At 50.0% G+C, this 26,913-nt stretch overlaps 8 protein-coding genes across 8 annotated transcripts; 4 read left to right on the top strand and 4 right to left on the bottom strand.

Annotated features, from left to right (window-relative positions):
• Positions 1–394: 394 nt before the first annotated feature.
• On the bottom strand, positions 395–6,715 carry BDQ94DRAFT_161937 (uncharacterized protein; the record flags this gene model as incomplete). Its single annotated transcript, XM_026769464.1, has 8 exons — positions 395–572; positions 827–1,240; positions 1,452–1,519; positions 1,723–2,433; positions 2,479–2,619; positions 2,668–3,009; positions 4,236–6,577; positions 6,670–6,715. 8 exons carry the CDS (start codon positions 6,713–6,715, stop codon positions 395–397), a joined length of 4,242 nt encoding a protein of 1,413 aa, XP_026622720.1.
• Positions 6,716–7,081, bottom strand: BDQ94DRAFT_150223 (uncharacterized protein). Its single transcript, XM_026767541.1, has one exon. It carries the CDS (start codon positions 7,033–7,035, stop codon positions 6,757–6,759), a length of 279 nt encoding a protein of 92 aa, XP_026622719.1. The 5' UTR covers positions 7,036–7,081; the 3' UTR covers positions 6,716–6,756.
• Positions 7,082–7,470: 389 nt separating this feature from the next.
• On the bottom strand, positions 7,471–10,464 carry BDQ94DRAFT_182229 (glycoside hydrolase family 55 protein). Its single transcript, XM_026774091.1, has 6 exons — positions 10,162–10,464; positions 9,823–10,103; positions 9,345–9,766; positions 8,929–9,294; positions 8,392–8,868; positions 7,471–8,328 (listed from the first exon to the last, which is right to left on the bottom strand). Exons 1-6 carry the CDS (start codon positions 10,317–10,319, stop codon positions 7,576–7,578), a joined length of 2,457 nt encoding a protein of 818 aa, XP_026622718.1. The 5' UTR covers positions 10,320–10,464; the 3' UTR covers positions 7,471–7,575.
• Positions 10,465–13,710: 3,246 nt separating this feature from the next.
• Positions 13,711–15,869, top strand: BDQ94DRAFT_182225 (ferric reductase NAD binding domain-containing protein; the record flags this gene model as incomplete). The annotated part of the gene is made up of 2 exons (XM_026774090.1): positions 13,711–13,940; positions 14,018–15,869. 2 exons carry the CDS (start codon positions 13,711–13,713, stop codon positions 15,720–15,722), a joined length of 1,935 nt encoding a protein of 644 aa, XP_026622717.1. The 3' UTR covers positions 15,723–15,869.
• Positions 15,870–17,905: 2,036 nt separating this feature from the next.
• On the top strand, positions 17,906–19,924 carry BDQ94DRAFT_161934 (putative pH signal transduction protein PalI; the record flags this gene model as incomplete). Its single annotated transcript, XM_026769463.1, has 3 exons — positions 17,906–18,095; positions 18,165–19,395; positions 19,447–19,924. The coding sequence occupies 3 exons, from the start codon at positions 17,906–17,908 to the stop codon at positions 19,922–19,924; spliced, it is 1,899 nt and encodes a 632-aa protein (XP_026622716.1).
• Positions 19,925–21,715: 1,791 nt separating this feature from the next.
• On the top strand, positions 21,716–22,976 carry BDQ94DRAFT_82563 (YoaK family protein). Its single transcript, XM_026776634.1, has 2 exons — positions 21,716–22,164; positions 22,219–22,976. The coding sequence occupies exons 1-2, from the start codon at positions 21,861–21,863 to the stop codon at positions 22,824–22,826; spliced, it is 912 nt and encodes a 303-aa protein (XP_026622715.1). The 5' UTR covers positions 21,716–21,860; the 3' UTR covers positions 22,827–22,976.
• Positions 22,977–24,314: 1,338 nt separating this feature from the next.
• BDQ94DRAFT_82550 (M50 family metallopeptidase) lies at positions 24,315–25,656 on the top strand. The gene is made up of 4 exons (XM_026776633.1): positions 24,315–24,664; positions 24,723–25,085; positions 25,154–25,198; positions 25,264–25,656. The coding sequence occupies exons 1-4, from the start codon at positions 24,488–24,490 to the stop codon at positions 25,471–25,473; spliced, it is 795 nt and encodes a 264-aa protein (XP_026622714.1). The 5' UTR covers positions 24,315–24,487; the 3' UTR covers positions 25,474–25,656.
• A 183-nt stretch (positions 25,657–25,839) lies between these two features.
• Positions 25,840–26,559, bottom strand: BDQ94DRAFT_173698 (uncharacterized protein; the record flags this gene model as incomplete). Its single annotated transcript, XM_026772212.1, has 2 exons — positions 25,840–26,307; positions 26,365–26,559. The coding sequence occupies 2 exons, from the start codon at positions 26,557–26,559 to the stop codon at positions 25,840–25,842; spliced, it is 663 nt and encodes a 220-aa protein (XP_026622713.1).
• Between the last annotated feature and the right edge of the window lie 354 nt (positions 26,560–26,913).

Here is a 26,913-nt window from a genome sequence, read left to right as displayed (position 1 = left end):
ACGCAGGCTCTCCATCCGATACATCCGCTCCACCATCTCAATCCTATGCCGATCCCAACCGCAATTGCTGCTACTTGTGCTTGCGCCAATTCAAGTCATCGGCGGAGGTTAATCGCCACGAGCGTCTCAGTCAACTCCATCGTGGAAATCTCCAGAATGAAGAATCGGTAGCCAGGGGGATTCGCAAACTCGTCAAGCACGGGATTATCCCAGCGCCGACGGAGTATCGTGATCGCGCACGGGAGCGGCGCAAGGCATTCGGCAGCTCGAAGCCCTCAGCCAAGAACAAACCCGCTCCGCCCCCGCCAAAGGAAGAGGAACCTCCAGTGCAGAGCACATCAAAGGGAGCATCTCTCCTCAGCAAGATGGGATGGACCGGTGCTGGCTTGGGTGCTCAAGGCACAGGCATGACCGCCCCAATAGCCACAGAGGTATACGCCCAGGGCGTGGGCTTAGGAGCGCAGGGCAGCAAACTGGGAGACGCAACAGAAGAAGCCGGCCGCAACACGCGCAACCGGTACGACGAATTCCTGGAGAAGACGAAGCAAACGGCACGAGAACGATACGAGAAGCTAGACCGATAGCATGTACAGTAGTTTTTAATTCCTTTACACCGTCACTATGGACCCTATGCACGCAATGCAAATATAATACAATAACCCCATCCCATAACCCCAAAGAAAAAGAAAACAAAGAGTAGAGATCCATCATCCATAAACAGGGTATCTATCTTCCAATCACACCACCACATCCTCACTCCTTCTTCTCCGCAGCCGCAGCAGCAGCAGCACTCCTCTCCTTCTCCTTCTGCAACTCCTTCCCAAACTTCTCCCCCAACACCTTCGCAACCCACCCCTCCACCTCCTTCTCCAACTCCTTATCCTCACCCCTCATCAACGCCCCATCCCCCTCCACCATCCCCTTCCTCACGAACTTCCTCATATCCTCCACCCCATTAATATCCAGCGCATACAACGCGCCCCCCGCACTCATCATTCCGAACGACAGCACGTTCATCGTCGCCAGATGCAGCGCCTCGAATGCCTCCGCCCCGCCGCTGACTTTCGGTTTGTGGTACACGCTGCTTGTGTAGTACGGCGGGATACTGGCGAGTAGCTTGCGGTTCATGGCCCGCCGCGTGCTGTAGATGCTGAATGTGAAGAAGGCCAGGCCGCCGAGGAGGAGCTTGAGGTTCGTTTTGGGTGTCCAGAGTTTGGGGAGCGGGGGGTCGAATTCGTCGCTGGGGGAGCGGGTGGATGGGGATTGAGGTTCTGGGGAGGGCGTGGAGGAGGAGGAGAAGAGGGAGGAGAAGAGCATTTTGGTGGGTGGGTTGGTTGGTTGATCGGTGGTGGTGGTGATGAGGTGGTTTGGAGTGGTTGTCGTTGTGGGTTGGTTGTTGTTGTGGTAGCAGTGATAATTGTGGTTCGGGGAGTATGATGGAGGTAGAATACTAGAGTAATGGTATGAGATTGGACAGTGTTGGTTTATGTCCTGTAGAGGTAATGATGAGTCTGTCTGACTGCGATTGGAGATTCTGCGGAGATGATGACCAATCGGGAAAGTCATGGTCATGTGACTATATCCATGTCTGTAAAGAATAAACATGAACAACAGGATCCTATTGAACTGAAAATATACATTTGATTATTTATGTGATAGACTATATACATATTACATGCTTATCTGACTGCCGTTGCCCCCAAACGTATATATCTGCAGTACTCGCTCCTTCTGCGCCCGAATCCATGTATTCATCTCCTCACTCAGGCACAGCAATTCTAGATTCGACAAGTGAGACGATACCATCCATCCCCCCACAAGCGCAGCAGTCGGATAATGAGGCGTCGTCGCCCGTCGTCCATCGGCTTCCGGATACTCGATCTTTTGTCCACTAACATGCACTGACATCGTCTGGCTGCCAAGGATGTACGGCACGGTGGCGCAGATATCCAGAGCAAGAGTCTCAATCAGGTTAATAGTCTCCTGTATATGCTCCAGCATCACACCATCCGGTAGGATCCGCAAACAGCGAAGTATGATATTTTGGACGACTATCCGGGAATCCCGGTAAAAGTTCCATGTCCCTGCCATCCAGAGGTCGGTGTAGCAGTCGCAGCGGTTTTTGTACATGCCGGCTTCCCGCACGGACTGGGGAACATAGACCGCAGGCAATGGTTTCCAGTGTTCGGGGAGTGCGTATTTCCAAGCTTCTAGGTTCGCGTCCAGGCTGTAGGCCCGTGAGAGGATCTCCTGGATGTCATGGACATGGTTTGTCCCTTCTTCGTTGAATCTATCCCATGCTTGTCGGAGACTGACCAGCTCGGAGGTGATCGTTAATAGCTGTGACGATGCTGACTGTGGAACTGGTGCAGACGGGGGCCATTGATTTGGCGTCTGCATTGTGGGATAGGCCAGACCTTTTGATGATTTGATCTGTCCTGGTTAGTATATGGCTGTCTGAAAGATCACGATACATACCAGCTGTACCTGAACCGCATTCTCTAAGATCAATGATATAATAGACGATCGCTGCTCAGGCCGTTTGCTGTTCACCAGAGCAACAGCACCTCGCAAATGGGTCCTTCTTGACGGTCTATTTTCTTTGATAGCGCAGAACTCCTACCGCACATTAGCTATTATCCAACAGAAATTAGCGTGTTTACATACCTCATAAGTAGACAACAGAAGAATTGTCATCAGAATATCATCCACATTATGAGTAATGTCACCCTGTAACGCTTCCCTAGTCTTGGCGATAGCCTTCACAAACAACTGCTGCGCTGACTGAAGAAAAGAGCGATTCCCCGTCCAAGCAGCCACAGAAAAGTACGACACGGCCAAAGTGCCGACATGCAAGTGAGAGTCAGGCTGAGTATAGCAGAAGACATCAGGCAGGATATCCATGAAACCCCGCAAAATCAACGGATCTCTAGGCGAGTAGATGTACGAATTGAAGAACATCGCAGTCACAGTATCGTCAGTTGGTAGAGCCAACCCTCTTGGGACCTCCTGCTGCGCAGTGCGCAGTACCAATCCCGTCTGCGAAAGATCTGCGCTAGGCCTGGTGCTAACCAAAGCATCGTTGGATACTACCGGAGCAGGTGAAGATCGAATTGACTCCACTTCGATCTTCGGAGTGGAGACTTTACTAGATGTGTGTCGCTTCTTGCGATGGAACGCTACTTGGTCTCTTAACATGACATCAAAAGGGTCAGGATAGCCAGGACATGTCCGGCCTGTCCGAACACATGCTCGGCAGTGCGGACGAGTTTCATCGCACTACACTATTAGTATTTCGCTATTCGATTTGCTGATGCAGCATACCTTGATGCGTCGTTTGCGACAGTTCTGGCACCCAGTACTTGGCTTCCCGCCGTATACCATGACGAATATTGCTTTTCCGATCAGGCGGCAAGATTGGTCTCGTACTAATCGTTGGTGTATGCAGTCGAATCCGAATAGTGGTTCCACACAAGCACAAGTTCTAGCACTTCTGGAACGGTTCCTAGCAAGCCCATAGTTCAATGGCCGATCCACTGGAATATTTAGCTGCCAGGGCTCGTATCTTCATTAGTTGTCGCACAGATCCAGCGTTGCGGGACCAAAGCCGCCAGGAAATCAGGCCTGGCAGGTGTCAACCGATCGCCTTATCGTCGCTCACGTGGCGCATGAGTCAGCTTAGCTTATCAGTACGATAAGATTCCTAGATATTAGCATAGTGATGATACATTGAATGCTACACAATCAGATACAAGCATATAGAAGTGAAAAGTCATGTTAATGTGAAAGTCATTTTGATCGTGTAAAAGGGCACATCGCCCGCCAAAGCTGTTGAGGATATCAAGTACATAAATTCCATCGTAAAGTTCACAAGTCCCGAGCGAGCTAAAGAGACAACATCAATCATGAAACATCATCAAATCATAAGTCCATCGCTATACCAAATTATCATTAATAGGCGTCATTTGATGCAAAAGTTGAAGGGTATACAGCTCTGTCGTAATTTTCATCGCTGTTCATAACGCATAATTCATCGCAAAATATCAAGCTTTGCGGCTAAAACCGCATATATGCAATCCAAGCAGCAGACAACCACCCAGTCATCGTACAAGGACTTTTTTTCGGGACGCTCAAGCTGCATCCTATCGTAAATAGCCGGTAGTAATCAACATATCCGCCCGGCCAGGACGGTCGAAACGATCAATTCCTAGATGCTCCTTGCCATCTCGACCAACATAGATGCCAAAGCCGTACATAGAATGCTCCCGATCTCCAGGAGGCGCGACGACCAATCGAGTGACCAGATCCGCCTTGCTCCGAGGCTCGCGCAGGATTTTATCGGCGAGCAGTGGGCTTTGGTATAGAAAGCTCATCTGATCAGCCAAAGTGCTAATGTCATGTGGCAGGCGGCGGCAGCGACGGGGCCAAATGCACAGGAAAGACACCATGTATAGTGCACAGAAGGCCACAATAGCATAGAACGCAGGCATCAGAGCAGAGATCAGGATCGTCCCGTCAGACGGATGGTACAAGGCAATAAACATCCCTCCGGCCAGGATAGGAATCGCCGCAGACACCGTACTCATAAATGAAATCCAGGCCACTTTGTAATGCTTGTTCAAAATTGCCACTAGCGTCACCTGGAAGGGAAAGCAGGACGGGTATGACAACAAAAGGCTCTGCTCTGCTCGAGCACCGGTCGGGGAAGCTAGAGCTGCAAAAGGCTGCAACGCACGGAAATAGACGTCGATCGGCTGCCATGCTAGGAAGAGGACATTCCCAATGAAAGCAGGAACGAAGCTATAGCAAAAGTTGGAAGAGGAAAATGCACCAGTAGATGGCAGTGTTGGCAAACGCGGAGGGAATCCGTCTTTGATCGCACCGTGGATGAAGCTGACCAACACGAATGCAATAAACAAGGCGCAAATGATTAACGTCCATAGAACGACAAAGCCGTCGCGAAGAAACCATGGGATCCAACGATAGCGGATAGCGGGTGAGTATAGATGCTGGTAGTACTCTTCCTTCTGTGCGAGACCATGCTGCTCAATGTCAAATGATACCCTTGACAGGCCATGTGACTGCATCTGAAGGTTCTTCTCCTTTCGGTGTAATGACGGCGTCCGAACCGGTGCATCCGCCTCGCCAATTCCATAGAATATATCCGCACGGTTTGATAGTTTCCAGTAGCCCAATCGGAGGAATCGCGGGTCGAGCGACTCGCCGACATTCGGCAGAGTCTCCGATTGTTCAAAGTCGTGCAAGATGTTCGATCGCTGGATGATTGAAATTAGGTCGGCGAGACTCACAGGGTCCCACATCAATCCCGACCATGTGCGTACAAAACGAAACATGAGCAGGAGCAGGCCAATAGTCAACAACGCATAGATGGCCACCAGGGTCCATCCAACCGCCGAAACCGAGGCCCACCGCCACGTCCCTTGTCCATCGATCAAGTACCACTTAGCCTGGAAGAGGCAACTTAGCAGTGGTAGTGTGATCAGGTTTGACAACCACATGGTGAACAAAGAGAAACCGACTATGCCCTCGCCATGCCGAAAGTAGGAGAAGTCCGGTACCAGGAAGTTCCGTGATAGGATAGGCAGGCTCTGAAGGACGTGGCCGAGCGGCCGCTCTGAAGCCATGATGGCAAACGGCATTATTCTATACACTGCCGCTTGGATCACGAAGGTCCAGATAGTAATGACCATGCCCAAGATTTGCGGTAGGAATTGCATCACAAAGTAGTGGGATCCCCCTAGTCCCGTATAGTCCCAAAGCCCGTCATGCCGCCGCGACCATACATTGCAGAAGCTCAGTCCAGCAATCATAAGCAGGCAACAGATAATTATGGCAGCCAGAGGCCATGACCGTAATACTATAGGCACATAGTCCAACGGTGGGTACAGCAGGCTGTCATGCGGAGGTTCCACCGCGACGAACGATTCTGGATCTACCGAGCTTTGGGGCGCCCTCCCGATAGAGTCGGATGATTGTTGCGGTTGCCGTGCTGGCGGGGTTGCCGGTTGTCCAGGCGAGCGAATGAAGCAGCCCAATCCTTCATCCCAAAGCAGTGGCTCGAGAGGACTGTCATTACTGGCGAGCGAGCTTCGCCGTCTGGGCCCAGCAACTTCCTCATCACGCGTAAGCTGGCTGATGGCAAAATGAATGTATGGCGAGTCATCCACCCCAGGAGTAGGCGGCCGCCCAGCATAGCTGTCACTGAGTTCCCGGCGACTCGTGGTATCTGACATGGGGCTGGGCTCAGGATCTTCCTCTTCGACTGCACGTATTGTCTGAGAAGGGGGTGTAACAAAATTCCTGTTCTCACTCGGAACGTTTAAGGAATGTTCCGACCGTGCACCAGCCGGCTGCGAGGCTAGATGCGTCCGAGAGATGCTAGGAGACGGTGTTCGGGACGGAGGATGAGAGTTCGGTGTCGCATACCGCGCCACGGTGAGTCGACTCCCACTGGCTCGGGATCTTGCACTTGAGGATGGACTTGAGAAAGAGTAGTAGTCGTCGGAGGCGGCGATGGACTGTTGAGACTGGGTGTGCATTAATTGTGGTCGATTAGCTGTGAGGGGATCAGTCATCGGTCAGCCTGATTTCGAAGACGCATCATGCTTTTCCTTGGCTGGGTGCCAAGGTTATGCAGAGTCAACTTACAACTGACAGTTCTGAGACTCACATTCCCAGAGCCCGGAGCGAGCATGGCGGCCGAAAATCAACCGAGGAATGTATGCGGTGAACAGCTCACTTGCAGTGCGGATTGTGGATGTGTCCGATGAACATTCCCTCAGATGCAGACCCTGAACCTGCCCACGAGGTAATAAGAGGTAAGTACAGCAAACAAAAAGGTAAGGGACGGTGCTGAATTGGGCTGGTATCACGGTTGAGGTGGTTGGTTATACGGCCGGCGATGTCTCCCAGCCTCCTCGGGCCCAGCCACCACAAGCCCGAGGAGCAAAGGGCCGAACGGACAGCGCAGGGCATTAGTGCCTGCTTAGCCCTTGGGATCATCGACATGGTCATCAGTGATTGGATAATATTGTCGACGAGACATGATGTTCAAACTGTCAGGGAGGCTAAGGATGTGTGACGGGGGTTGAGTTGGGTTGAGTTGGCCCTTGATGGATGGATCGCCTTGAGTGAGAGCCACCGCCCGATCCAAGGTTACGGCCCGATCCACTCAGACCCTTTGTTTCCCACCCACGGTTCCCATCACTTCACATTGTGATAGTGAAAAGTTTGTTGTTCCAGGGGGAACCAGTCGTTTATTTGTCTAAATAACTCATGAGTGATTGGATTGCTGTTGATCACCGCTAACATCAGGATTGCATGTGGACTCGGGACCACAGAGAGACTAACAAGAAATATATGCAGGTCAACACAACCTACACAGTCACTATGACTGACTAGTTTTAAGAATGTCCACGCATCAAAACCCAGCGAAAATGTGACCGATTTGCGCCAATTATATTATCAACTATCATATAGTCCAGTCTATAGTGGGAAATGAAAATTAGTACTATGGATAGGAATAATACTCATATGTACCCCAGTCATTGCCGGTTATGAATCATACAAATATCCGGCAATGACTCCTCCCCAACCGCCAGCATTATCACTCTGCGTAGCAATGACCTTGGTTCCTTCAAGAACCATATTAGTCGTGCTCTTTGTGTTTGTCCCATACAGGTATATGGAGGTTGAGTTGGCTATTTCGATCGCATTGGTCTGGCAGTCACCGCTGCAATCACCATTGTTGTTGAAAAAGACCCAGTTGCAACCACCGTACAAGAAGAGGTCGGACGAGCCATAAATGCGTTCAAACAATGCCATGCGGCATTTGCTATCACTGGCAGCGCAGTTGCTATAGTCTGGATCACTGCTGTCGAGATACGTCCATGGGGCTGGGTTGAGAGCGCGGCTCCCAGCTCCCTGCCAGTATGGTGTTTCACTCTGCTGCATGGCAGTGAAGACGTTCCGGGCATACTGAAAGTTGTACTGGTAGAGTGTATTGTGCTCGGATCCTGTGCCAATGAGCCAGGTTGCGGCTGTACCTTCCACTAGTAGCCCACGGCCGGTGGAGATGGTTTGCGGGTTGTCCCCATCAAGATCGTGATCCGCTGTCCATCCCCACATGTTCTCAATGTAGGCAGATGATGTAGTGGTTAGGTGGAGGAGCCCCCAGGCTGCCTTGCAGTTGTTAGGATCGCTCGTACATTTACTCTCCACTTGGCTACCCGCTGCTCCACCAATGCGGAAGTGGGTGTTCCAGAAGCCAACGTCCCCGGGCGACCTGGCAGCAATGTTGATCTCAACCTAGAGCAGAAAAACATATTAGCGACCACCGAACACAGGCGTAAGAAAGAGATCATGTCTTACCAATTTGCAGCCCGGAAGAACATCTGCCACAGTGAACACCATGTCGCTGACTTGCGCGACGCCCACATCGCCCGGGTAGCCTACCCTGAACATGGCGCGAGGAGCCGACTCATCCTCAAAGTTGCTTCCGACGGCACTAATCGTCGAGGCAAAAGCATCACCAATGATCCGGGTACCAGCGGGCACGAAAATGGTATCCGTAACAATGTATGTACCGGCGGGGAAGTACATGAGCGAGCAGGATGACTTGTAGCGGGACAAAATAAGGTTAATGTTATGAGTGTCATCCGTCTCACCGTCCCCATAAACCGGGATACCCGGAACATTTTTGATGTTCAATACCTGCCCGGTGCCATACTCTTGATATGTCGGGGGCGCCATGGTAAAATAGTTTTTCCCTGACAAAAGAGATGAGGCCCGAGAAGTCGTGACTGTCTGACCCTGCTGCGACTGGAACTTGGCATTTTTGGAAGTATACTAATAGTTCAGTCAGATCATCATGCTTTCCTTGCTTAGGAGCGCATATTATCAACTTACCAGATGCCCATGTACCCAAGTGTTGGCCACATTCCCGCTCAACGTGGTTTGTCCTCCTATCTTCACTGTGGCGCCTGAATTCTGAACGTTGTCTAGGACGATGGAATTCCCTGCAGTGCTCGAACTAGACGATGAAATAAGAGTACCCATGCCAACACCAGTAGTATCGACGACGGTTAGAGATCCGGATGTACCCTGGGCGTCAATTCCCAGTGTGCCCTGCTCGAAGCGACAGCCCAGAAATACAATATCGGTCCCTCCAGCCTCAACTCCAGTAGTGGTGCCACTGAATGATATGTTCTTGAACACCCATTGTTGGCCACTCAACTTCATGCCGGTTGCACCACCTTTGAACCAAAGGTCGTTCTGTAAGCTGTCAGTGCTAGGCCATACCATCTCGTCGAGGACATAATTACCAATATCAAGTTACTGTTGTAGTCGTATTGTGTAGTTAGGCCGACGTGTTTGGCGGTATTTGTAGGCATATTGAAGCCGACATTTGTGAGCTGAGTCGCCTGGCTAACGGTCCAATCAAGAAGAGTGATCGACTTATCAGTCCCAATGCCGGTTGAGTCGATGATAATGTTCTTTATTCCAATGTAGAAATTGATCGTACCCCCAAAGTTGGGATCCTTGCCGTAGATGATGTGGTCATCCTTGAAATCAGATGACGCCTTCAGGACTGGAGGGTTCGTAGGGTCACCAATTATGACAGTCCCAACATACAGCTGCAGAGATGACTTCATGAGATACGTTCCTGCTGGCAAATAGATGACAGCTGGTTGCCCAGTTGTACCCATGGAAGAAGAACTGCGGTCAGGTCCATTTGATGGTCCAGCTGTATGATGTCCAGGTTTAGAAAATGCTTGGTATGGGTGCTAGGCTTGACCGTACCTTTGATTGCAGCAGAAATAGCTGCTGCTGCGTCCTTCTTTCCAGTATTGTCCGCGCCGAAATCCTTGACGACGTTGCGGAAGACAGTATAGTTGGCTTTGTACTTCGAATCCATGAAGGAAGACTGTCCATTATGACCAATCTGTTCATACCAATATCCGGACGTGTTGCTGGATGAGGAGCAAAGAGAATCCTGCGCAAGTGTTGAATGAGTCACGGGGGCCGTTGTTCGATAAAGCCACGGTTTGGCAGACTGGTTTCTTATCGTATAAGGAATCCCGCTTTTTCAGTCAGCATCTCCAGACATGTGAATGGACAAAGTAAAGCTATAAGACTCACGAGGGCTTCGGTTCGTAAGTGATCGGAGGAACGTATTGTAACGCCGACATTACACGTGACGCTGAGCTATTGCTCCATCCTCCATGGGGCACTGCCCATACTTGAAGTGAGAAGATGCATAATATAGCTACAAGAAAAGAGACAGTATAGGAACCCATGATTGAGACCTATTGATGGTGGTGTATGAATTACACAACAGAAATCAATGCGTCGACAGGAAGCAAATCCATTCAATCCAACCAACAGGCCGTATACTGTCTCGTTAGAACCGGAACGGTCTGACAGGACCTGAGCGAGAGGAAGAACGAATGGCCCAGGTCGGTAGCCTGATTCAGGACTATGAAGGCAAGAGGCGAAGACCGGACTTAAATCAAACCATTCATGGTTCTGTGCTCGAAGACTTTCCCAGCCTGCACCTGCATACCTGGACAGGGCCGAGGCATGGCAGGCCCGGTCAATACCCGCCGCCATAGTATCCGCATACTTGGGCATTGGGTCCAATTCAGGGAATGGAGGGTACTGCGTATGGCACAAGACAACATTTCCTGTTTGACAAATTATGTGATCGGAACACATGTTTTGCTTTTTACGCTTCCTTAGCCTTTCCTCCTTTTCGCTTGGCCGAGATCCACTCGGAGAAGAAGGTTCAATGTGGACCTTACCCCTTTCCGACGGGCAGGCGAATCCGCCATGCTGCATTGCGATGCAAGATGTGGGTTAGCTCGGTAAGTAGAAAGGTCAAGTTCACTCTCTGTCAGGAAACGGTACCTGGTGTGCAGGTATGGAGGAGCGATACAAGCAGTCATGTTAGCATCCGCGGTGTCACACGTATAGACTTATCCTGGTGGCCTGCTGATCATTGCAGGCAGCTCGGCTGGAGGCTTGGAAGGCACCGGATGAGAGACAGCATGCCGCAGGACACATGCCGACCCGCAACCTTGGAGGGAAACACGTAGACCCTGGATGGCAGGGCCCGAGTTATGGACGTGTCGGTCACGTGAGTGTGTCTGCTGGTTGTATGCAGTACATGAATGCCTCAAGTTCCATCTTGGCTTGAATTCGGATTCTTCAAATTTTCATAAGCCAAACTAGCCTTGCTTACGCTGTACACGCCTCGTCATGTATTTGACCACTCCACAAACATAACTAGCAGTGCCCACCTTCCCGTCTACTAGGAACGTTCCTGGCCATTGGCTAATAGGTGACTGTGCATGCTGTTAATAGAATTTATGTGTGTTCTTCGCACTTGAGACAATAAATTCTCTCTTGATCTTTCGATCTCAAATCCGGCAGTTCAGTAGCGGAGAAAGATCCCGAGTACCACAGGGATGTTGTCAATGCTTTCGAGATCGTGTGCAAGGGGTACAATGAATCTACTCTTGCCCCTTACAACTTCAAGAGGCTACAATCTCGCCATCAGCTACTAAGCCAAGACAAATAAACCCTCCTTACATATAACTTGTCAGCGAACTAAACTGTAGCTCTTGGCTATCGGCCCGGATGAAGCTCGGCCATTCATCACCAACGTAAGGTGCAGCTTCACTAGAGTAGAACCCCAATATTCTATTTTCGGATAGTTGGCGAGCTGGCCAGCTTGCCACTGCGATAATCCGTAGAGCTGGTGTATTTATGGTCAAATTCTTCACATTCAAGCCGTAGGACTCCGCGGTTGGCGTGCTGGTTGTAAACCAGCATAACCGAAAAGCCACCAGACACGGTAAATTCCTGTCGAATGTCATGTGTATAATTCTAGCGCGCTATAACATCACTATTCAGTAAACCCTCCGTATGATTCTCAGCCCGACAATGCCTGCAAGCCATCAGGTATGAGCTGCGCCAACTGAACAATCCGAGCCAGTCGAGAATATGATGACAAGTCATTCGTAACAGGAAGCTTTGCGACCAGGGAAATGGCTCCTGCATCAAGCTGTAAATGGAACTCGCCTTGACTAAGGGATTCACCGTCTTACAACCTCAAATTACTGTCTTGAATTCGGTCACGATTAAGGAGGATGGCTGCAGATTTCATTAGCATAGCATACTGAGACGTACCTAGCACAAATATGGAGATCAGCAGCTTTTTGTCCACAACTACCAGTTCACACTGCTCCATTTCAACGTCTCAAAGTGATCTTCCTCTTCCAAACCAGCAGGCATTTCTTCGGACGAACAATGCTTCCTTCACAGCATATAATATATCGGCTCTCTATACCAGATCTCAACCATGTCAATGTGTATGGGCAGTTTGATGATTAGGATTATGAACAAGACCTTACAGAGTGACTGCGTCACAACGAGCTCATGATTACAGATTGTCCAGTCAAAGAGGTTACTATTTGGCCGTCGAAAGATTGCAACGAGATTGTCCAATGGTTCAAAAAATCTATTAATCTCGAGCGTCTTAATCTCGTGATAAGTCATGTGGGGTAACAGTCACCGGCTATTCACGCCAAGGGCTCCTGATGGTTAAGCACACCCTAAAGCCTCTTTCTGCATCTTCTCAAGATGAGCATTTTTCGATTGTCGTCACTCAAGGATTTGTGTGCTCTGGAGCATCTCACTATACCGTTTCTAAATCCTAGAGGGCTTCCAGATCAATGCACATATGAGGGTCATTCGAAATTCTTCATTCACCATTTTCCTGCCTCACTCAAGACACTCAGGATTACCGGCATTGAATTCAATCTCATCGCTGACACACTCTTAAATGCTGCGGAATTAGTCAAACGGCGCAACTTTTGCATGCCCTCTCTGAATAGTACTTCTCTTGAACCGTTAAAAGAAACAGACTCGAGGCGTACCTTCTCCGATGATCTCTTTCTTCGGCTGTATCTGTCGGATAACGACCCCACAATAAATGGACAGTTTCGCCTTGATTTGGAGCCGGGTGCCGGGCTACTTATGCAGCATAATGCGCTATACTTTTCATTTCATCGAGGGAGCAGACCACCTTGATGCATCTTCATTTGCTAGGTTGGCATCCTCAGTAGATCACGAGGTCTCTCTGGCTATTCACATACAGCCGGACCCTCTTTGTGGAAAAGGGGAGAAATGAATACCCCGATCACTGGAAACCACCACATACCGCTTATTTCATGTGACTGAAGGATCCTCATGGAACACCCAGCAGCGATTGATGTATGCGGGCTTCCGCGTGCTTCTTTGCACGGACTTCACTTGCTTGATTAAACATTCTTATCTTTCCCGGAAAGTACATCAACTTGACAGTCTTGCATCTTTTGAACAAATCAGAAAGCGTATAATATACAGCTTGGTCATACCACCGCGACAGGACTGTATCCCCGTCAGAATGTGCTTCGTAGACCAATCGCATAGGATGGAGGAAATCTGTGCTGTGAGCAGATTATTACGATATCGACAAGGCGTAACCGGCGCTAGAAAGGCTAAGCTCCGAAGGTGGGGCGGGAATATGATCCATCATCCAGTAGAACCCACTGCCCTATAAGTAAGAACGTGGTCGGGCAACTACCTCTGCACCAAAGATTGCGAATTGATTTTTATCACCGCCTCGGTGACTCGTCTGCCAAAATGCAGATGGAGGGTATGAGCGGGGGGACGTATTACGGCGTCTTGCATGCCTCCGATGTTGATTTCGCCAATATCACTCAGGTCGAGACATTTCTGCATGAGCTCAAGCATCTGGAGTATCTTCCTATCCTAGGAGCACGCTATGCAGAGTATTTCTGGTATGGGATTATTGTTCTGCTGGTTGCGGTCGCAGTCATCAACAGAGTGTACTCACTTGTTCGACGCTTGAGGTGAGTCAGCATAATGGGTTCTTCAGTGACTTGAGTCGGATAGTTATCATGCTAATCTAAGTCGTTGTCGCGGAAAGGTTCCATCCAAGTATAACTCAAAATTCTTACCTTGCCAAGATCGCCCTGTCCACACTCTCAACCATTACAGCGCTGGCTCGAGAGCCATCTTATCTCCAGTGGACCCCCCGTGCACTGTCACCTTGGTTCATGCTCCCGCCATTCGGACCAATATATATCATCCTCGCATACTTTGTCTTCATCATTATCTTGGAGTTCATCAACAACAAAGTTGCAGGAGCTGGATACTGGCAGTTTCTTGGAGTCCGCGCTGGATGGCTTGCAACCGCTCAGATTCCCCTCCTTGTAGCCCTTGCCGGCAAAAGAAATTTGATCGGTATGCTCTGCGGCATTCCCTATGTTCGACTGAATATCTACCATCGCTGGGTATCTCGAGGGCTCTTGCTGCTTTCGACTTTCCATTTCGCCTTCCAAAACCATGGGTGGGATCTCTACCATATAAGTAAACTGGAGTGGGACACAGATGACTGTCCCACAAAGGGCATCGCTGCCTACGCTTTTATCCTATGGATGAACCTCACAACATTAGCTCCCTTCCGACACATGAGCTACGAGTTCTTCGTCGTACAACACATCATCACGTTCTTCGGTTTCATCATCGCGCTCTCCTATCATCTGGACACAGGTCCAGCCCCCAACGCTCAACGGTACATCTACGTCACCGCCGGTATTTACGTCGCGGGTTTGATCCTGCGATTCGTCTACTACAGCTATATCAACTCCCGTCCCGCGCGAGCAACATTAGAACCCCTGGAAGGCGGTGCGACCAAGGTCCGAATCACAGCCCGGAAGATCCGTAATTGGAAGCCCGGATCACATATCCTTCTATCAATCCCGCGACTAGGGCTCCAGCTCTCACATCCAGCAACCATCTCATCCATACCAACATCCCACGATGGCGAACTCGTCCTCATCCTAAAAGCCCACAAGGGCTTTACAAGAAAGTTGATCAACAGAGCAGAGGCCATCACCAACGGCCCCAAAGATGCCGAATCCATACAAACAAAGCGCTCATACACGGCTCTAATTGACGGCCCCTACGCAAGCTCCTCTCCAGACTTCACATCTTTCGATTCCGTCTTGTTCCTCGCAGGTGGCACAGGTGTGACATTCACTCTATCCCAACTCCTCCAAGTCGCACACCGTTCCACAGACGGGTCGTTGCCTCTCCGCCAAGTCCTCTTCATCTGGGTAATCAAGGAAAGCCGCCAAGCGTCATGGGCCTTGGCCGAGCTTGAAGCCGCGATGCAGAAGCTGCAGAACACAAACATTCAGATCCGCGTCAAGATATTCGTCACCCAGGACTCTGTTTGCCTCCCAGACATCAAGAACAATGATGAAAAACAAACCTGTGCCTGCACAAATCCCTGCCTCTGCACCCCCAACAACAATTATGCCGACGACACCGACGACATCGATAAAATCGAGCAAATAACCCCTTCTTCTCCCTGCACGGAGCCAGATTCGGTCCTCGAAGCCTCTGGACCGCCCAGGGTCTCCTTCAAGCAGGGAAGACCTTCGTTTGACGGTTACATTGAGGACGCAGTCTTGCAGGCGAAGGGGGAAATAGCTGTTGCTGTTTGCGGACCCATTGGGCTAACCGTTTCTGTGCGACAGGCGGTGGTCCGAGTGTCGGATCATCTGGCTGTTTGTAAAGGGTCTGGGTTGCCGGGGGTGTTTTTGCATGTGGAGAATGTGTGTTGATGACTACTCGACTAGAATCATTGGCAGTGTTAATTAAGTAGGCTAGGCGCGTGGATGGATGCAGATGATGGTGCGATGTATATATCCGAGATGAGTACATAGGAATTAGTAGTATGAGATCTGTGCGTTTAGTTTCAATGATACCAATACGAATACGATAGTGCAGATATACCCTGGTACTATTTCTAATTTGGGTACAGTTTAGGTTAAGCATAAATTTCCTGTAAGGGTCTCGTCTAATTTTGCTTTCGTTAGCAGTGGTGCTGTAGGATCTGTTTCATCTTTTTGCGGTCGGCAATGGCCTGGCGGGCACTGGCAGTGTTGGGGCCTCAGGCTGGTTCAGTTGGGAAATAGGGGCATAGTTTTGATTCAAACTGAATTCACCAGGTAGTTTCCCTATAGGTGACTAAATACTGTTGTCACCTTTGCGGGTTTCTTATCTGCTACCTGTCTGCAGAAGCGAACTGCCTAAAGGGAATTTTGAAGACTCATGTCATTTCTTTGGACGAGGACTTTGACATCCTGCGACAGTTTACTATGGTCCACTGTCGCTCGATGGCCAAGACGTCTGAGTGTCGAGCGATACCCCCACTCACGTTTCGGAGGTCCGAAGGTGTACTATGTTTAGAGTTGTTAAATATACATAGCTCTGGCAAAATGGCAACCTATTTTCCTTCCGTAGTTTATCTATGATAAGACGAAATAGAATGGATTCATGGCGCATTCAACGGACAAGACACTAGCCCAAATGATGTAAAGAGTGGCGTAAAGCTAAGATTAAGGATAGTATGTGTGCTGGTTGGTCGGTGTTCGTGTGCAAGGTCAAAAGCCTTCGCAGATGCTAAGACCCGATCGTCAAAGCATTTTCAGGGGGTAGAGCCTGTTTCGTTCTCCCGTTGATTTTCGATGCAGTGTACGGACAACAGCACATACTGTCAATGTAAGAATGTGTGCCTGTCAGCCGTTTGTCAGAGTATTCCCCTGACGTATTGTCTGGTTCATGTGAAAATCCCTACGGCGTGCCCTTAGGCAGAATGCAATGGCTTCTTCCGTGGGTCCTAGTCCGTTAAAATCTCGCTTGTCTGTTTTATGTGGGTATGCTTCGGGGATCCGAATTTCTCTCCCCGCGGTGGTTGATTCTAAACTCCAACCGGTCCTTGGCTAAAACAAGTCTGCGGCACGAGTGACCAGATAGGCTTAGGAAAAACCAGATTGTACCTGGACGGGAGATGGGGTCAGACGGGACGTTCCACCTGGGCTTGCGAAGTGTGCGAAAGTGCGTTGCAAGGTGGTTTGTTCGTTAGTCGTTACGCATGTGCAATTACGTAGAATTGTTCAAAGGGTCTATTATTAGTAGCTCAGAACCCCAGAGAAATCCCGTTAATGGAGTTTAGGCAATATGTTTTCGCAGGATAGGGTGGTTCGTCCGAGCTTTTGAGATGTCAAACGGGCCCATCGTCATTTCAGACAAGTTGGACTCGTGGTGCGTGGGACTCGGCCCCATTATCGTTATCTGCGGTCCAGCGAATCAGAAGACAATTTTGCGTGGAACAGGGGGGCATTGCTTACTGCGTTCTCAGACGGGTGGATGCGCATTACTAGGCGGCTTAGCCACGGTAGGAGACGGGAGAACGAGAACACAGCAAGGTCAATGGATGGAGGGGAAATGGGAAGAAAAGATAAAATAAAAAAAAAGAAAAATCAAGATCATGGAGTCAAAGGATGAATGTGAATGAAAATTCAGGATGCAGCTGATCGGCAGTGAGCAGGATAAGATGATAGGGAAGGCAAGAATGAAGAGGGACGGTCTGATTGACGGGTTGAGTGTTGCACCGTGGCGGAGAATGACTTACTGACTAACGGACGGCCCCTCACCAATCACGAGCGGCTGATGCCGGCCGTCTTCCCCTTCGATCATCTCTCAGCCTTTCGCAGTCCAGGCCATCCGTTCATTCACCATCCAACTCAACCCAGTCGTTCTTTCGGTCCTCTCTTTCGGTTCCAATCCCCCCCCCTCCTCCTCCGGATTCTCCTTCTCGAATGAAGTTTCTCTATTATTCTTCCCACTATTCTAGATAGTTAGTTCCAAGGGCTGCTCGCCAGAGCTGCCTCTTGTTCGCTCTTGGTCCCTCCGCCAACCTTTCTTATCGCGGCCGCAGCGCCGCTCCGCTCCCTTAATCGCCATGCTGCTCAAACCCGCCACTCCCCTCACCATCCTCCTCCTGATCGCATTTGCGCTTCTCCTTATCTCTGTCATTTCCACCCCTATCGTCAAAAGCATTGCGCTTGCGAGACATGATAACATTGACTATGGCGTGTTCGGATACTGCAAAGGCGATGTGTGCACCAGCATTCATGTTGGTTACGCCGACGGTTCGTTGCCCTCTTGTGCTTTTGTTACCAATCTCATGAGGACCGCTAAATTCCTGACTTGAATCGCAGCTGACTCTAGTTCAGATGACATAACTTCCGAAGACGGTACATTTAGCATTGCACCTGGCACCCGCAGATCGCTCTCAGCAATTCTGATCGTCCATCCCGTCGCTGCGTTCCTCACACTCGTATGCCTATGCATGGCCGCAGCGGCTCATTTTCACTCACCGTCGCATTCGCCCCGCTATTTGCTAGCCTTGTTGATCCTACTGCTTCCCACTCTTCTCGTGTCACTCCTCGCGTTCCTGGTCGATATTCTCTTGTTTGTACCGCACATGGCCTGGGCAGGATGGATTGTATTAGTTGCCACCATTTTACTTGTCACTTGCGGCGTGGTTACATGTGCAATGCGGCGGACACTCGTGAGCCGCAAGGCAAGGAAGAAGCGGATCAACGAAAATGCTGAAATGAGCGGGGAGAACTTCTACAACCGCCAAAACGCAGCGGCGGCAGCAGCAGCAGCGAACCTGGATACAAAGGAGCCTGTGATAACTGGGTCTTCGCCTTCATCCGAGACGGGCCCTACATTTGCTACTTTCCGTACGACTACACACGACAGTGATGACGATCGCACGCCACTGAATTCACGGACTGTTCATCCTGACCCTCCAATGCCCGATAACCAGTACACCCGGGCGCGGAGAGATGTGGCAGCCTATAACTCTCCGCCTGATGATGCTGGTATTTCTGGTCCGCAAGCTCCACCATCCGATCCTCGTTTGCGCAATCAGTATTCCGACGGCAGTGTTGGCTCGCGGAGAGGGGCCCCTCCGCCAGGGTTTGCGCGCGGACGGGGTGGTTATCCACCGCGAGGGGCTTATGGCCGTGGGGGGCCTTATAGAGGACCACCTCGGGGCCCGCCTCCTCCGGGTGCAAACGGTGCCCCAATGGGTCCCATGCGAGGTGGACATCCCGGAATGATGGGACGAGGATACCGAGGACCCCCTCCGGGTGATTACATACCTGGGCCCGTTCCTCGGCCAACTCCGCCGCCTGAAGATGAGTACGGCTATCACCACCCACCGCCCGTCGCTCGACAGCCGTCCCCTGGGCCAATTGGAATGGCAGTATCTCCCGATCATGGTAGCCCAATCGGCCAGGCTATCGAAATGCAACCACAGCCACGACGAATGGGCTCTCATGAATCGCATGAAGCGCACCTCGAACCCCAGCCACATGCGCTGTCAGCAGATGGCTATCCGGAGCCTATCAGTCCTTCAAGTCTCTATAGTCGGACAGCGTAAGCTGTGTATCCTCTCTAACCTTGTGTTTGAATGCTAACGGTCTTTAGATCATATATTCCTCCGCGTGCCGGTTGGGCCCCAGAAGAACCGCGGACCGGCCCCTCGCCCTCGCCTGTCCATGCGTATGAAGGGCCACGACAACATGCTCGAACTCCTTCAACGGACTATTTTGAAGATGCAGACCCTCGGTTTGCTACCAACGAGTCGGCGGCAGGCAACCCTCGGTTGCCGGCTGTCTTGACACCAGGTGCTACTGGTGAGAGGAAACCGATGGAAGATATGGCTGAAGGACCCAGCTCACCGACTACTAGCGAAGTAAGCCACTTTACATCAATATCTGAGCGGCCTATCAATCCCCGCTGGCGCCCACCTCCCGTTCCAGCGCAGCGGAAGCATGATGTTCTCCTAGAGAACAATCCCGACTTTGACTTGCGGGCAGGTACTGGGCGGGGAGGAGCTGCTGGTGTTGGTAGTCGTATGCCACCAATGTCGATACCCCGAGATGCGGCAAGATACCCCATTTGAACATAATCTTAATTTCTTTCGTCTACACCATGGATGTGCTTGTCACATTCAGTATGCCGGCCTTGCGTGGAGTTATGGAGTCTGCTATGGAGTCCGCCACTGGACTGTTTCGTTGTGTTCTTCACCACTTACCCTGTCATGCTTGCGCCGCATGACACTGCAAATAAGCGCACCCTGTCCGTTGCGTCGGTCCATGTATATGAAAAATGGAAAGATCCGGGTGTACCATTGAACGGCTCTCTTGCTTTGACGGGGGCTTGATTGTCGTTTGTTATGATTATTATGTTAGTTCGATAGCCATGATTGATTATGATATTACCAGCTGCCTACCTTTGTAGAATCGAGTAAAGTATATGGTAAATCCAATCAGGCACCATGGAAAGGTTGACTTTAGGCTAGAAACATCGCCAAGCGTGGTCATGTGAGTATCGCTGTTCCCAAAGGGTTCAATCACTTGGCTGCATGCAGTGCTACTCCACCGCACAAAGGCCTCTCGAGACACTCCAGTGCACTTGCCAATCCATATCCAGTCAATCACCCATAGCATTCTCTATTGCAGAGCAATTCGTAAATAAGGCATATGATAAGGTTAGTTTGCTAATGTTTAGCCACCTTGCAGCCCAGAAACTTACCAGTACCACCAGTGGTCCGCCTGCTCCGCGATCTATCAAGTCCGCGGATACCAGCAAATTTATGGGGCACATAATACAATTATGGCGGCCTTTGTGGGATTGATGATGCGAAATATGACGCCACAACCTGGATCTGGCATACAAATGATGATTGTCATGGCAATACGAGCTGATTGCGGCTGCCTGCTCCGTGACCTGTGCTTCACTTGGAAATAGCCTTCGTCAGCCCAAGCTCTAACTGGCTCTCAATTATGACTGGTCAACGAAACGTGAATCGATAAGAGATATAGATACGGATTCCCCATCTGTTCAATCCGGAGGGGCTATTTGTCTGGGCTCACATTTGCCGCGAAAAGATGTTCGCAGACCACACACTCGAGAGACGCCAAGTATTCTTGGACACATGCCCAGCGTGGCTCAGCGGTAACTGAATATAAAGTTTACTAGATTTGGACAAACCCAAAAGCCACTTACTGCTGGCTCCAAGCGGAATCATGACAGGTGAGTCTGTTATGGTCTACTGTTGGATAGGTTCAAGTGCTGATGGTGTGGTATCTGACGTTAAAGGTCCTGATACGGATACTATCCAGCCATCACGCCGTGATGTGGCTTATCAAGGCATATAACACGATGAAACTCTTCATGATTCGGTTCTAGCTCATCCATCCCGTTCCATCCCGCAGAGAATGGGGATCTACCCGGACTAGTGCGCCACCTGCCCAGAATCTCCCACCGTCCGCAGTCAATACTGGACAACCGATACCAAATCACAACGAGGGCCGAGAATATAAGCTTGGCAGCTCCCGACCGACGGGTAGCATGAGCCTCTGCCGCTGAGCGGAACCGGATTGGCAGGCCTGCCAAGGTCGTGCCAAGGTAGCGCGCGGCGGAGTATACGATACGTCCAAACCCGAATACACTGAATCCCTGGATATTGTCGCCTGATGAGTCCGATGCGGTATTGCTATCCTGCACAATTCGAATCTCCAGGATGAGGCGTGTTTGTGTCGCATATTGGGCTGAAACTGAAACGTTTAGAGCGGCGGTGAAGACCAACCACGAGGATTGCCAAACGTGTGTCTCTCCGGATAAGAGTATCAACTCGAAGGTTAGGATGGGTGATGATCCAACTCCTTGGCGCGGAGACACACGGGTGACTCGCCATGATTATGAAGATCCAGGCAGTGTCTGCCACATATAGATCCTATGTCCAGCACGTTGGAATGCCCGAGTAAAGGAACTTTATCCATCGCAATTTCTCCTAGCTCTATCACTGCTTCTTTTCAAGTGCCCTAGTTTACATTATGCAGTCCTATCCGTCCGAGGATATTCAACCGGCTCCAGCAGTAAGAACAACAAACAGAGGACATCTCCAATTTGCCGAAGACAAGGGTGGACTCTGGTCCTCTGGCAATAGCACCGATGTCTCCCTCTCTGTCAATCAGGCCGTTAAAGGTGGAGGCCTTTATTCAGATTTGGCTCGACACTTCCAAGCCGAGATCGACACCAGATATGCAGACATAGTCTTGATAGTTTGCGGGTTTGTCAGCGGGCTAGTTGACGGGCTATCCTTTAACGCATGGGGTAGCTTCTCAAGCATGCAGACAGGTACGTCATAGCAGTTTGACTATAGTCGCCTATAACAGCTTCTAATGAACCTAGGGAATACCCTCTTCATCGCCCTCGGTGCCTCCTCCCAACCTAGATATCCAGCTTACCTCTGGGCCAAATCACTCATAGCCCTATGCACTTTTATAACCAGCAACGTCATCTTCATCCAGGTAGCCCGAAGACTGAGCCCTAGGCGTCGTTCAACCCTGATTCTTTCGTTCGCTACCCAGACCCTCTGCCTCCTCGCTGCTGCCATCCTGGTTGAAGCCAAAGTGGTCTCCCCGAAGCCAGAAGATCCCCGGGCTCCGATCCAGTGGATGCAGATTCTGCCCATTACGCTACTTGCCTTCCAGGCAGGCGGGCAGATCTGCGCGTCAAGGATTCTCGCATATGATGAGATTCCTACTGTAGTACTCACAACCTTGTTGTGTGATCTACTGGTCGACCCGGATCTACTCGCAAAGAAGAACGCCAAGAGGAACAGACGGATTGGGGCATTCCTGGCGTTGTTTCTGGGGGCGATGACAGCGGGTGGGCTGTCTAAAGTTGCTACCATGGCGAGTAGCCTGTGGTTCGCCTTTGGGTTGAAGTTCACAATCACCCTTAGTTGGATCGTCTGGAGAGCAGAAGGGAGGAGTAAAGCTGGAGACATCGTTTGATCCGATCAAACCTTCTTCTCACCCCTATGATCGATTAATGTTGTCTTTTTATCTGAGACTGTTCTTACAACACCGAGCCGTCTGTTTCAAGCTTACTAAATTGTCACCATGTTCTCTCAATATTATTGCCATATATTATATCTTCCTTCCACATCACCATATAGCCGTAAACTCCTCTAGATATCCTTCCATCTCCTATCCACAGACATAACTTAAACCAACCACTGCAGTAGCAAGGCCCTACACTACCCACAGTTACTGGACTTACCCCCATCCCCAACACAGTACAGTGCATCTCTATCCCGCGAGAGCGAATACCCACGCCAACCCGACCCCCACAACCCCCACTCACAGATCATCGACACCGATAAACCAAATCAGATATGATATGATCTGGTCCCTCAAAACTAAACAGACTAATAAGATCCCTGGACTGACCCAGATGTAGAAGGAATCGCGAAAATCCACTCTTGTAGGGCGACCAATAGTGACGCGTTGGGGGACGCGTTGAGAGGGTAAGTAGCCCTAGATGGGTCTGGATATTCACTGCTGAGGGGAGTATCGATGATTCTTCTATTGTGGGCGTGGATAGGATAGCAGTATAGTAGTCTTGTTGGTGTGGATGATTAGGCCGTGTATGCTAGTAGGTGGATGGTGAGTGGTGCGGGATGAATGATACTACTTACTAGTTCATATAGTAGTCAACTGATGAACTGGTATCTATAGCAAAGGCTAACTATATCTCATGAAGACTTTGAATGTATAAGATAACTTTGCAGATCTCCATGAACTAAACGTTGTCTGTTGTTTTGATTAGACGAGAACTAATCTTCTACTTTTATCCAAAAGGAAATAAATATAAAGTAATGACATCAGAATCTCAGTCAATATTACATGCAGAAAGTGACAGGATCTGCAAGAGATCTACAGTTCTTTTCTGAAATATTTCCCTTACTGCATTGATGGTTCTTGAACTATCGATTTCAACGATTCCATTTACACCGATGATAGATCAACACAGCCCGATCCAACAACCATAATTGAGGCTGGTGAAACGCCAAGCCCGTGGAACCCATCCAAACCATCTAAATTCCAGTGGACACTAATAAGACTGAAATCGATAGGACAGGATAAGATAAGTCAGTGGAAACCCCTCCGCGTATCTACCCCATCAACAAGGCTGAAAGAGAAAGGAAAAAAGGAATTTAATCCCTACGAGACCCTGCGTAAGTCTGCACAGAGGATATCTGCTTATTTAGATATAAGACGGGAATTAACCGGGAAATACGCAACTAGATAAAAGAAGTGCTTACACTATACAATCTATTCTATTTCAACTAACAATGTGATTGACAGAAAAATGGCAACCTAAGTTTAATGTGAAATATTCAAAAATGCCGGGTTAGTCACCGCCACGTAAAGCCGTACTAAAAATACCCCACGCCCAGCCACGAACTAAACCCGAAGCAGCAGGAATTTACAGGGCAACGCCAAGTAGAACGCGTAGTGCTGTCGCATGTGAGACGACGATAAATATGCGCCGGTGCCTGTCTTCATTCTTTTCTTTGAATATTTGTCGCCGCTTTATATCAAACACTCCTTTCTATCAACCGGCGCGCAACTCGTATCCTAACTTTCGTTAAAAGCTCATCGCAACAACCATGGCGCCTTACTACATGGTCCTCGACCAACGGGCCGTCGATCACCATATAATGAAGCGCGATCTGAGCGTTACGCACGCCCAGGCAGTAACATTAGGCGTGATGGCAGCGTATGTGGTTGTTATCGCGCTGCTTTGGAATTTGCCGTATGTGCGGTGGTCGTTGTGGCCGTTTAAGGTAACCAACCCCGTCACCCACTCTCTCCCTACCCTGAAATCATGCTAACAAAGGATAGATGCTAGTAATCGCCTTCCATGAATTCGGCCACGCCATAACAGCCTGCTGCACCGGCGGGCGCGTGAAATCCATCTCTCTCGACCCGCACGAAGGCGGCGTCACGCACATGCAGGGAGGAATGAGCGCCGTGACATTACCGGCTGGATACCTCGGGTCGTCGATTATCGGCTCGCTGTTGATTTTTGCCGGGTTCGATATCGTCGCGAGTAAAGTCGCTAGTATTGTTCTGGGAGTGTGCTTTTTGCTCACGCTTTGGTGGGCACGGAGGGATTGGTTGACTATTATTACTATTTTGCTGGCGGTGGGGTTGCTGGTCGCTTGTTGGTTTATTGCGCATGGGGAGGCGTTGAAATGGGTTGTGGTACGTTCCCTTTCTTCTTTTTGTTTTGTTCATTGTATTAGGACGGTGTGCTGACATGTGGGATATAGCTGTTTATTGGGGTTATGTCGGCGCTTTATAGTGTTTGGGATATTGTGAGTTCTCTTATACCTTTCCTTGTCATCTTTGATGGTGGTGGTGTGCTAACTGCAATGTATAGTGCGACGACCTAATCCTTCGCAAAGTCAACACCTCCGATGCTAGCCAGTTCGCTAAGAGATACGGAGGATCCTCGCAGTGCTGGGGTGTTATCTGGTCGTTTATTTCCCTTGCGTTCATTGCGATCGCTATCATTGCTGCGATTGCTGCGTTCCGTGAGTCGTTCAGCGAGCAGGAGAAGGATTCGCAACATTTCATCCCGACTCGGTGATCGACTGATTAGCTTGATTTACGTTTTCTAATGAGGTATGAAACGTGCAGTCATGATGGGTAATTGGCCTGAGGTTGAGGATTGGGGTTTTCGGCTAATGTGATACCACTTTGTTTTTGTTTTGATCATCTGCTGGCAGATAAAATGTACTAAGATTGAAGTAACTCCGGACCAATGCTAGGATTGTTCGTGCCCATGACTAACCCAATCCACCGTAGCCTATTAGTTAAGGCGGGTTTCCGAAAACGGCGTTCTGGCGTCGCTACGGAGGGCTGCAACAACAACTCTGCCCATCCGTTTGCAACATACCATTAGACCGGTGCAACCAATCATTGTCTATCCACGATTTTGTTGGCATTGGTTGACTCAGAAGGAATCATCATCTTCTTCTTCCACTGGATCCCGCTTCAAACGGATCTTCACCGTCTCTGTCCCCTCAGGAAGGTCCAGACTATTGTCATCGCGATCGAAGTAAAGCCTCCAAAGACCCTTCACAGCCTTATCATCATCCAGTCCCAGATCCTTAGCCTCTTGCTCCTTGCGCGCATCGTCTGGCAATCGCACTGCCAGCCATCGCTCATCCCCCTCCAAGGTGACATATTCTTCGTCTTCCGTCCAATCGAACGGACCACACACGTTCTCCTCGCTATCCTTTCTGTTCCCATAGCTTAATTGCTTGGTCTCTTTGTCCAGATACACCCACCGCGCGAGAGGCGGTTCTTCCGGGCTCATCGAGATAAGGCCGGCCGAGTTATCTTGTCCGAAAGCTGGGTGCGTGTAGTACTGTCCAGTGAATGGGGCCATGCTAGGACTTGGTTGTTTGACAATGTAGATCTAACACATTTAGCAACCTATCATGCGAAAATCCCCGCAATTGTATGTCATACGAACCTTATAGTCCTTGTCCAGATACACTTTAGCATTGTGGACCTGCTGTCTCTGAGTCGGCGAACCCGTGGTTTCCTCGCAAGTGGCTATCAGATGACATCGTCGTGATCGTGACTCGGCTCTGCGGCTTTCCTCCTGATCTCGAGCGCCCTTCGTAGCTTCATTTAGCCCTATGATGGTGGGCACTAACGTTGACATCATGACAAGTGAGAATACCATACTGGGCAGCTTAGCTTGTGGCGGTTTGCTGGTTGTTAGAATATAGACGTAAAGCTTTTATGAAAGGATCATAGACTCTGAGTAGGAACATGGTCTAGTTCGGCTGCAACTTTCATATATTCTCGGGCACCCCGGTGAGGCCCGTCTGCGGAACTACCCATTGCATTCCATCGCCTCGGTAGTGCCGATACGACGTTGGATGACATCTTGGATGCCGCTTGTGCAACAAAGTTAGGGTGTATGTGAGTTGCAATTTCGCCGGATGCGGAAGACTTCTTGCTGGAACCGGCATCATGCGGATATCAGATCGGTAGATGGATTTTTAAGCTCACC

Source organism: Aspergillus welwitschiae (assembly GCF_003344945.1).
Source record: "Aspergillus welwitschiae strain CBS 139.54b unplaced genomic scaffold BDQ94scaffold_35, whole genome shotgun sequence".
In the NCBI taxonomy this organism is placed as follows: Eukaryota; Fungi; Ascomycota; class Eurotiomycetes; order Eurotiales; family Aspergillaceae; genus Aspergillus; species Aspergillus welwitschiae.
The sequence above is the reverse complement of the archived record's forward strand: the minus strand, read 5'-3'. Positions and strand labels throughout refer to the sequence as shown.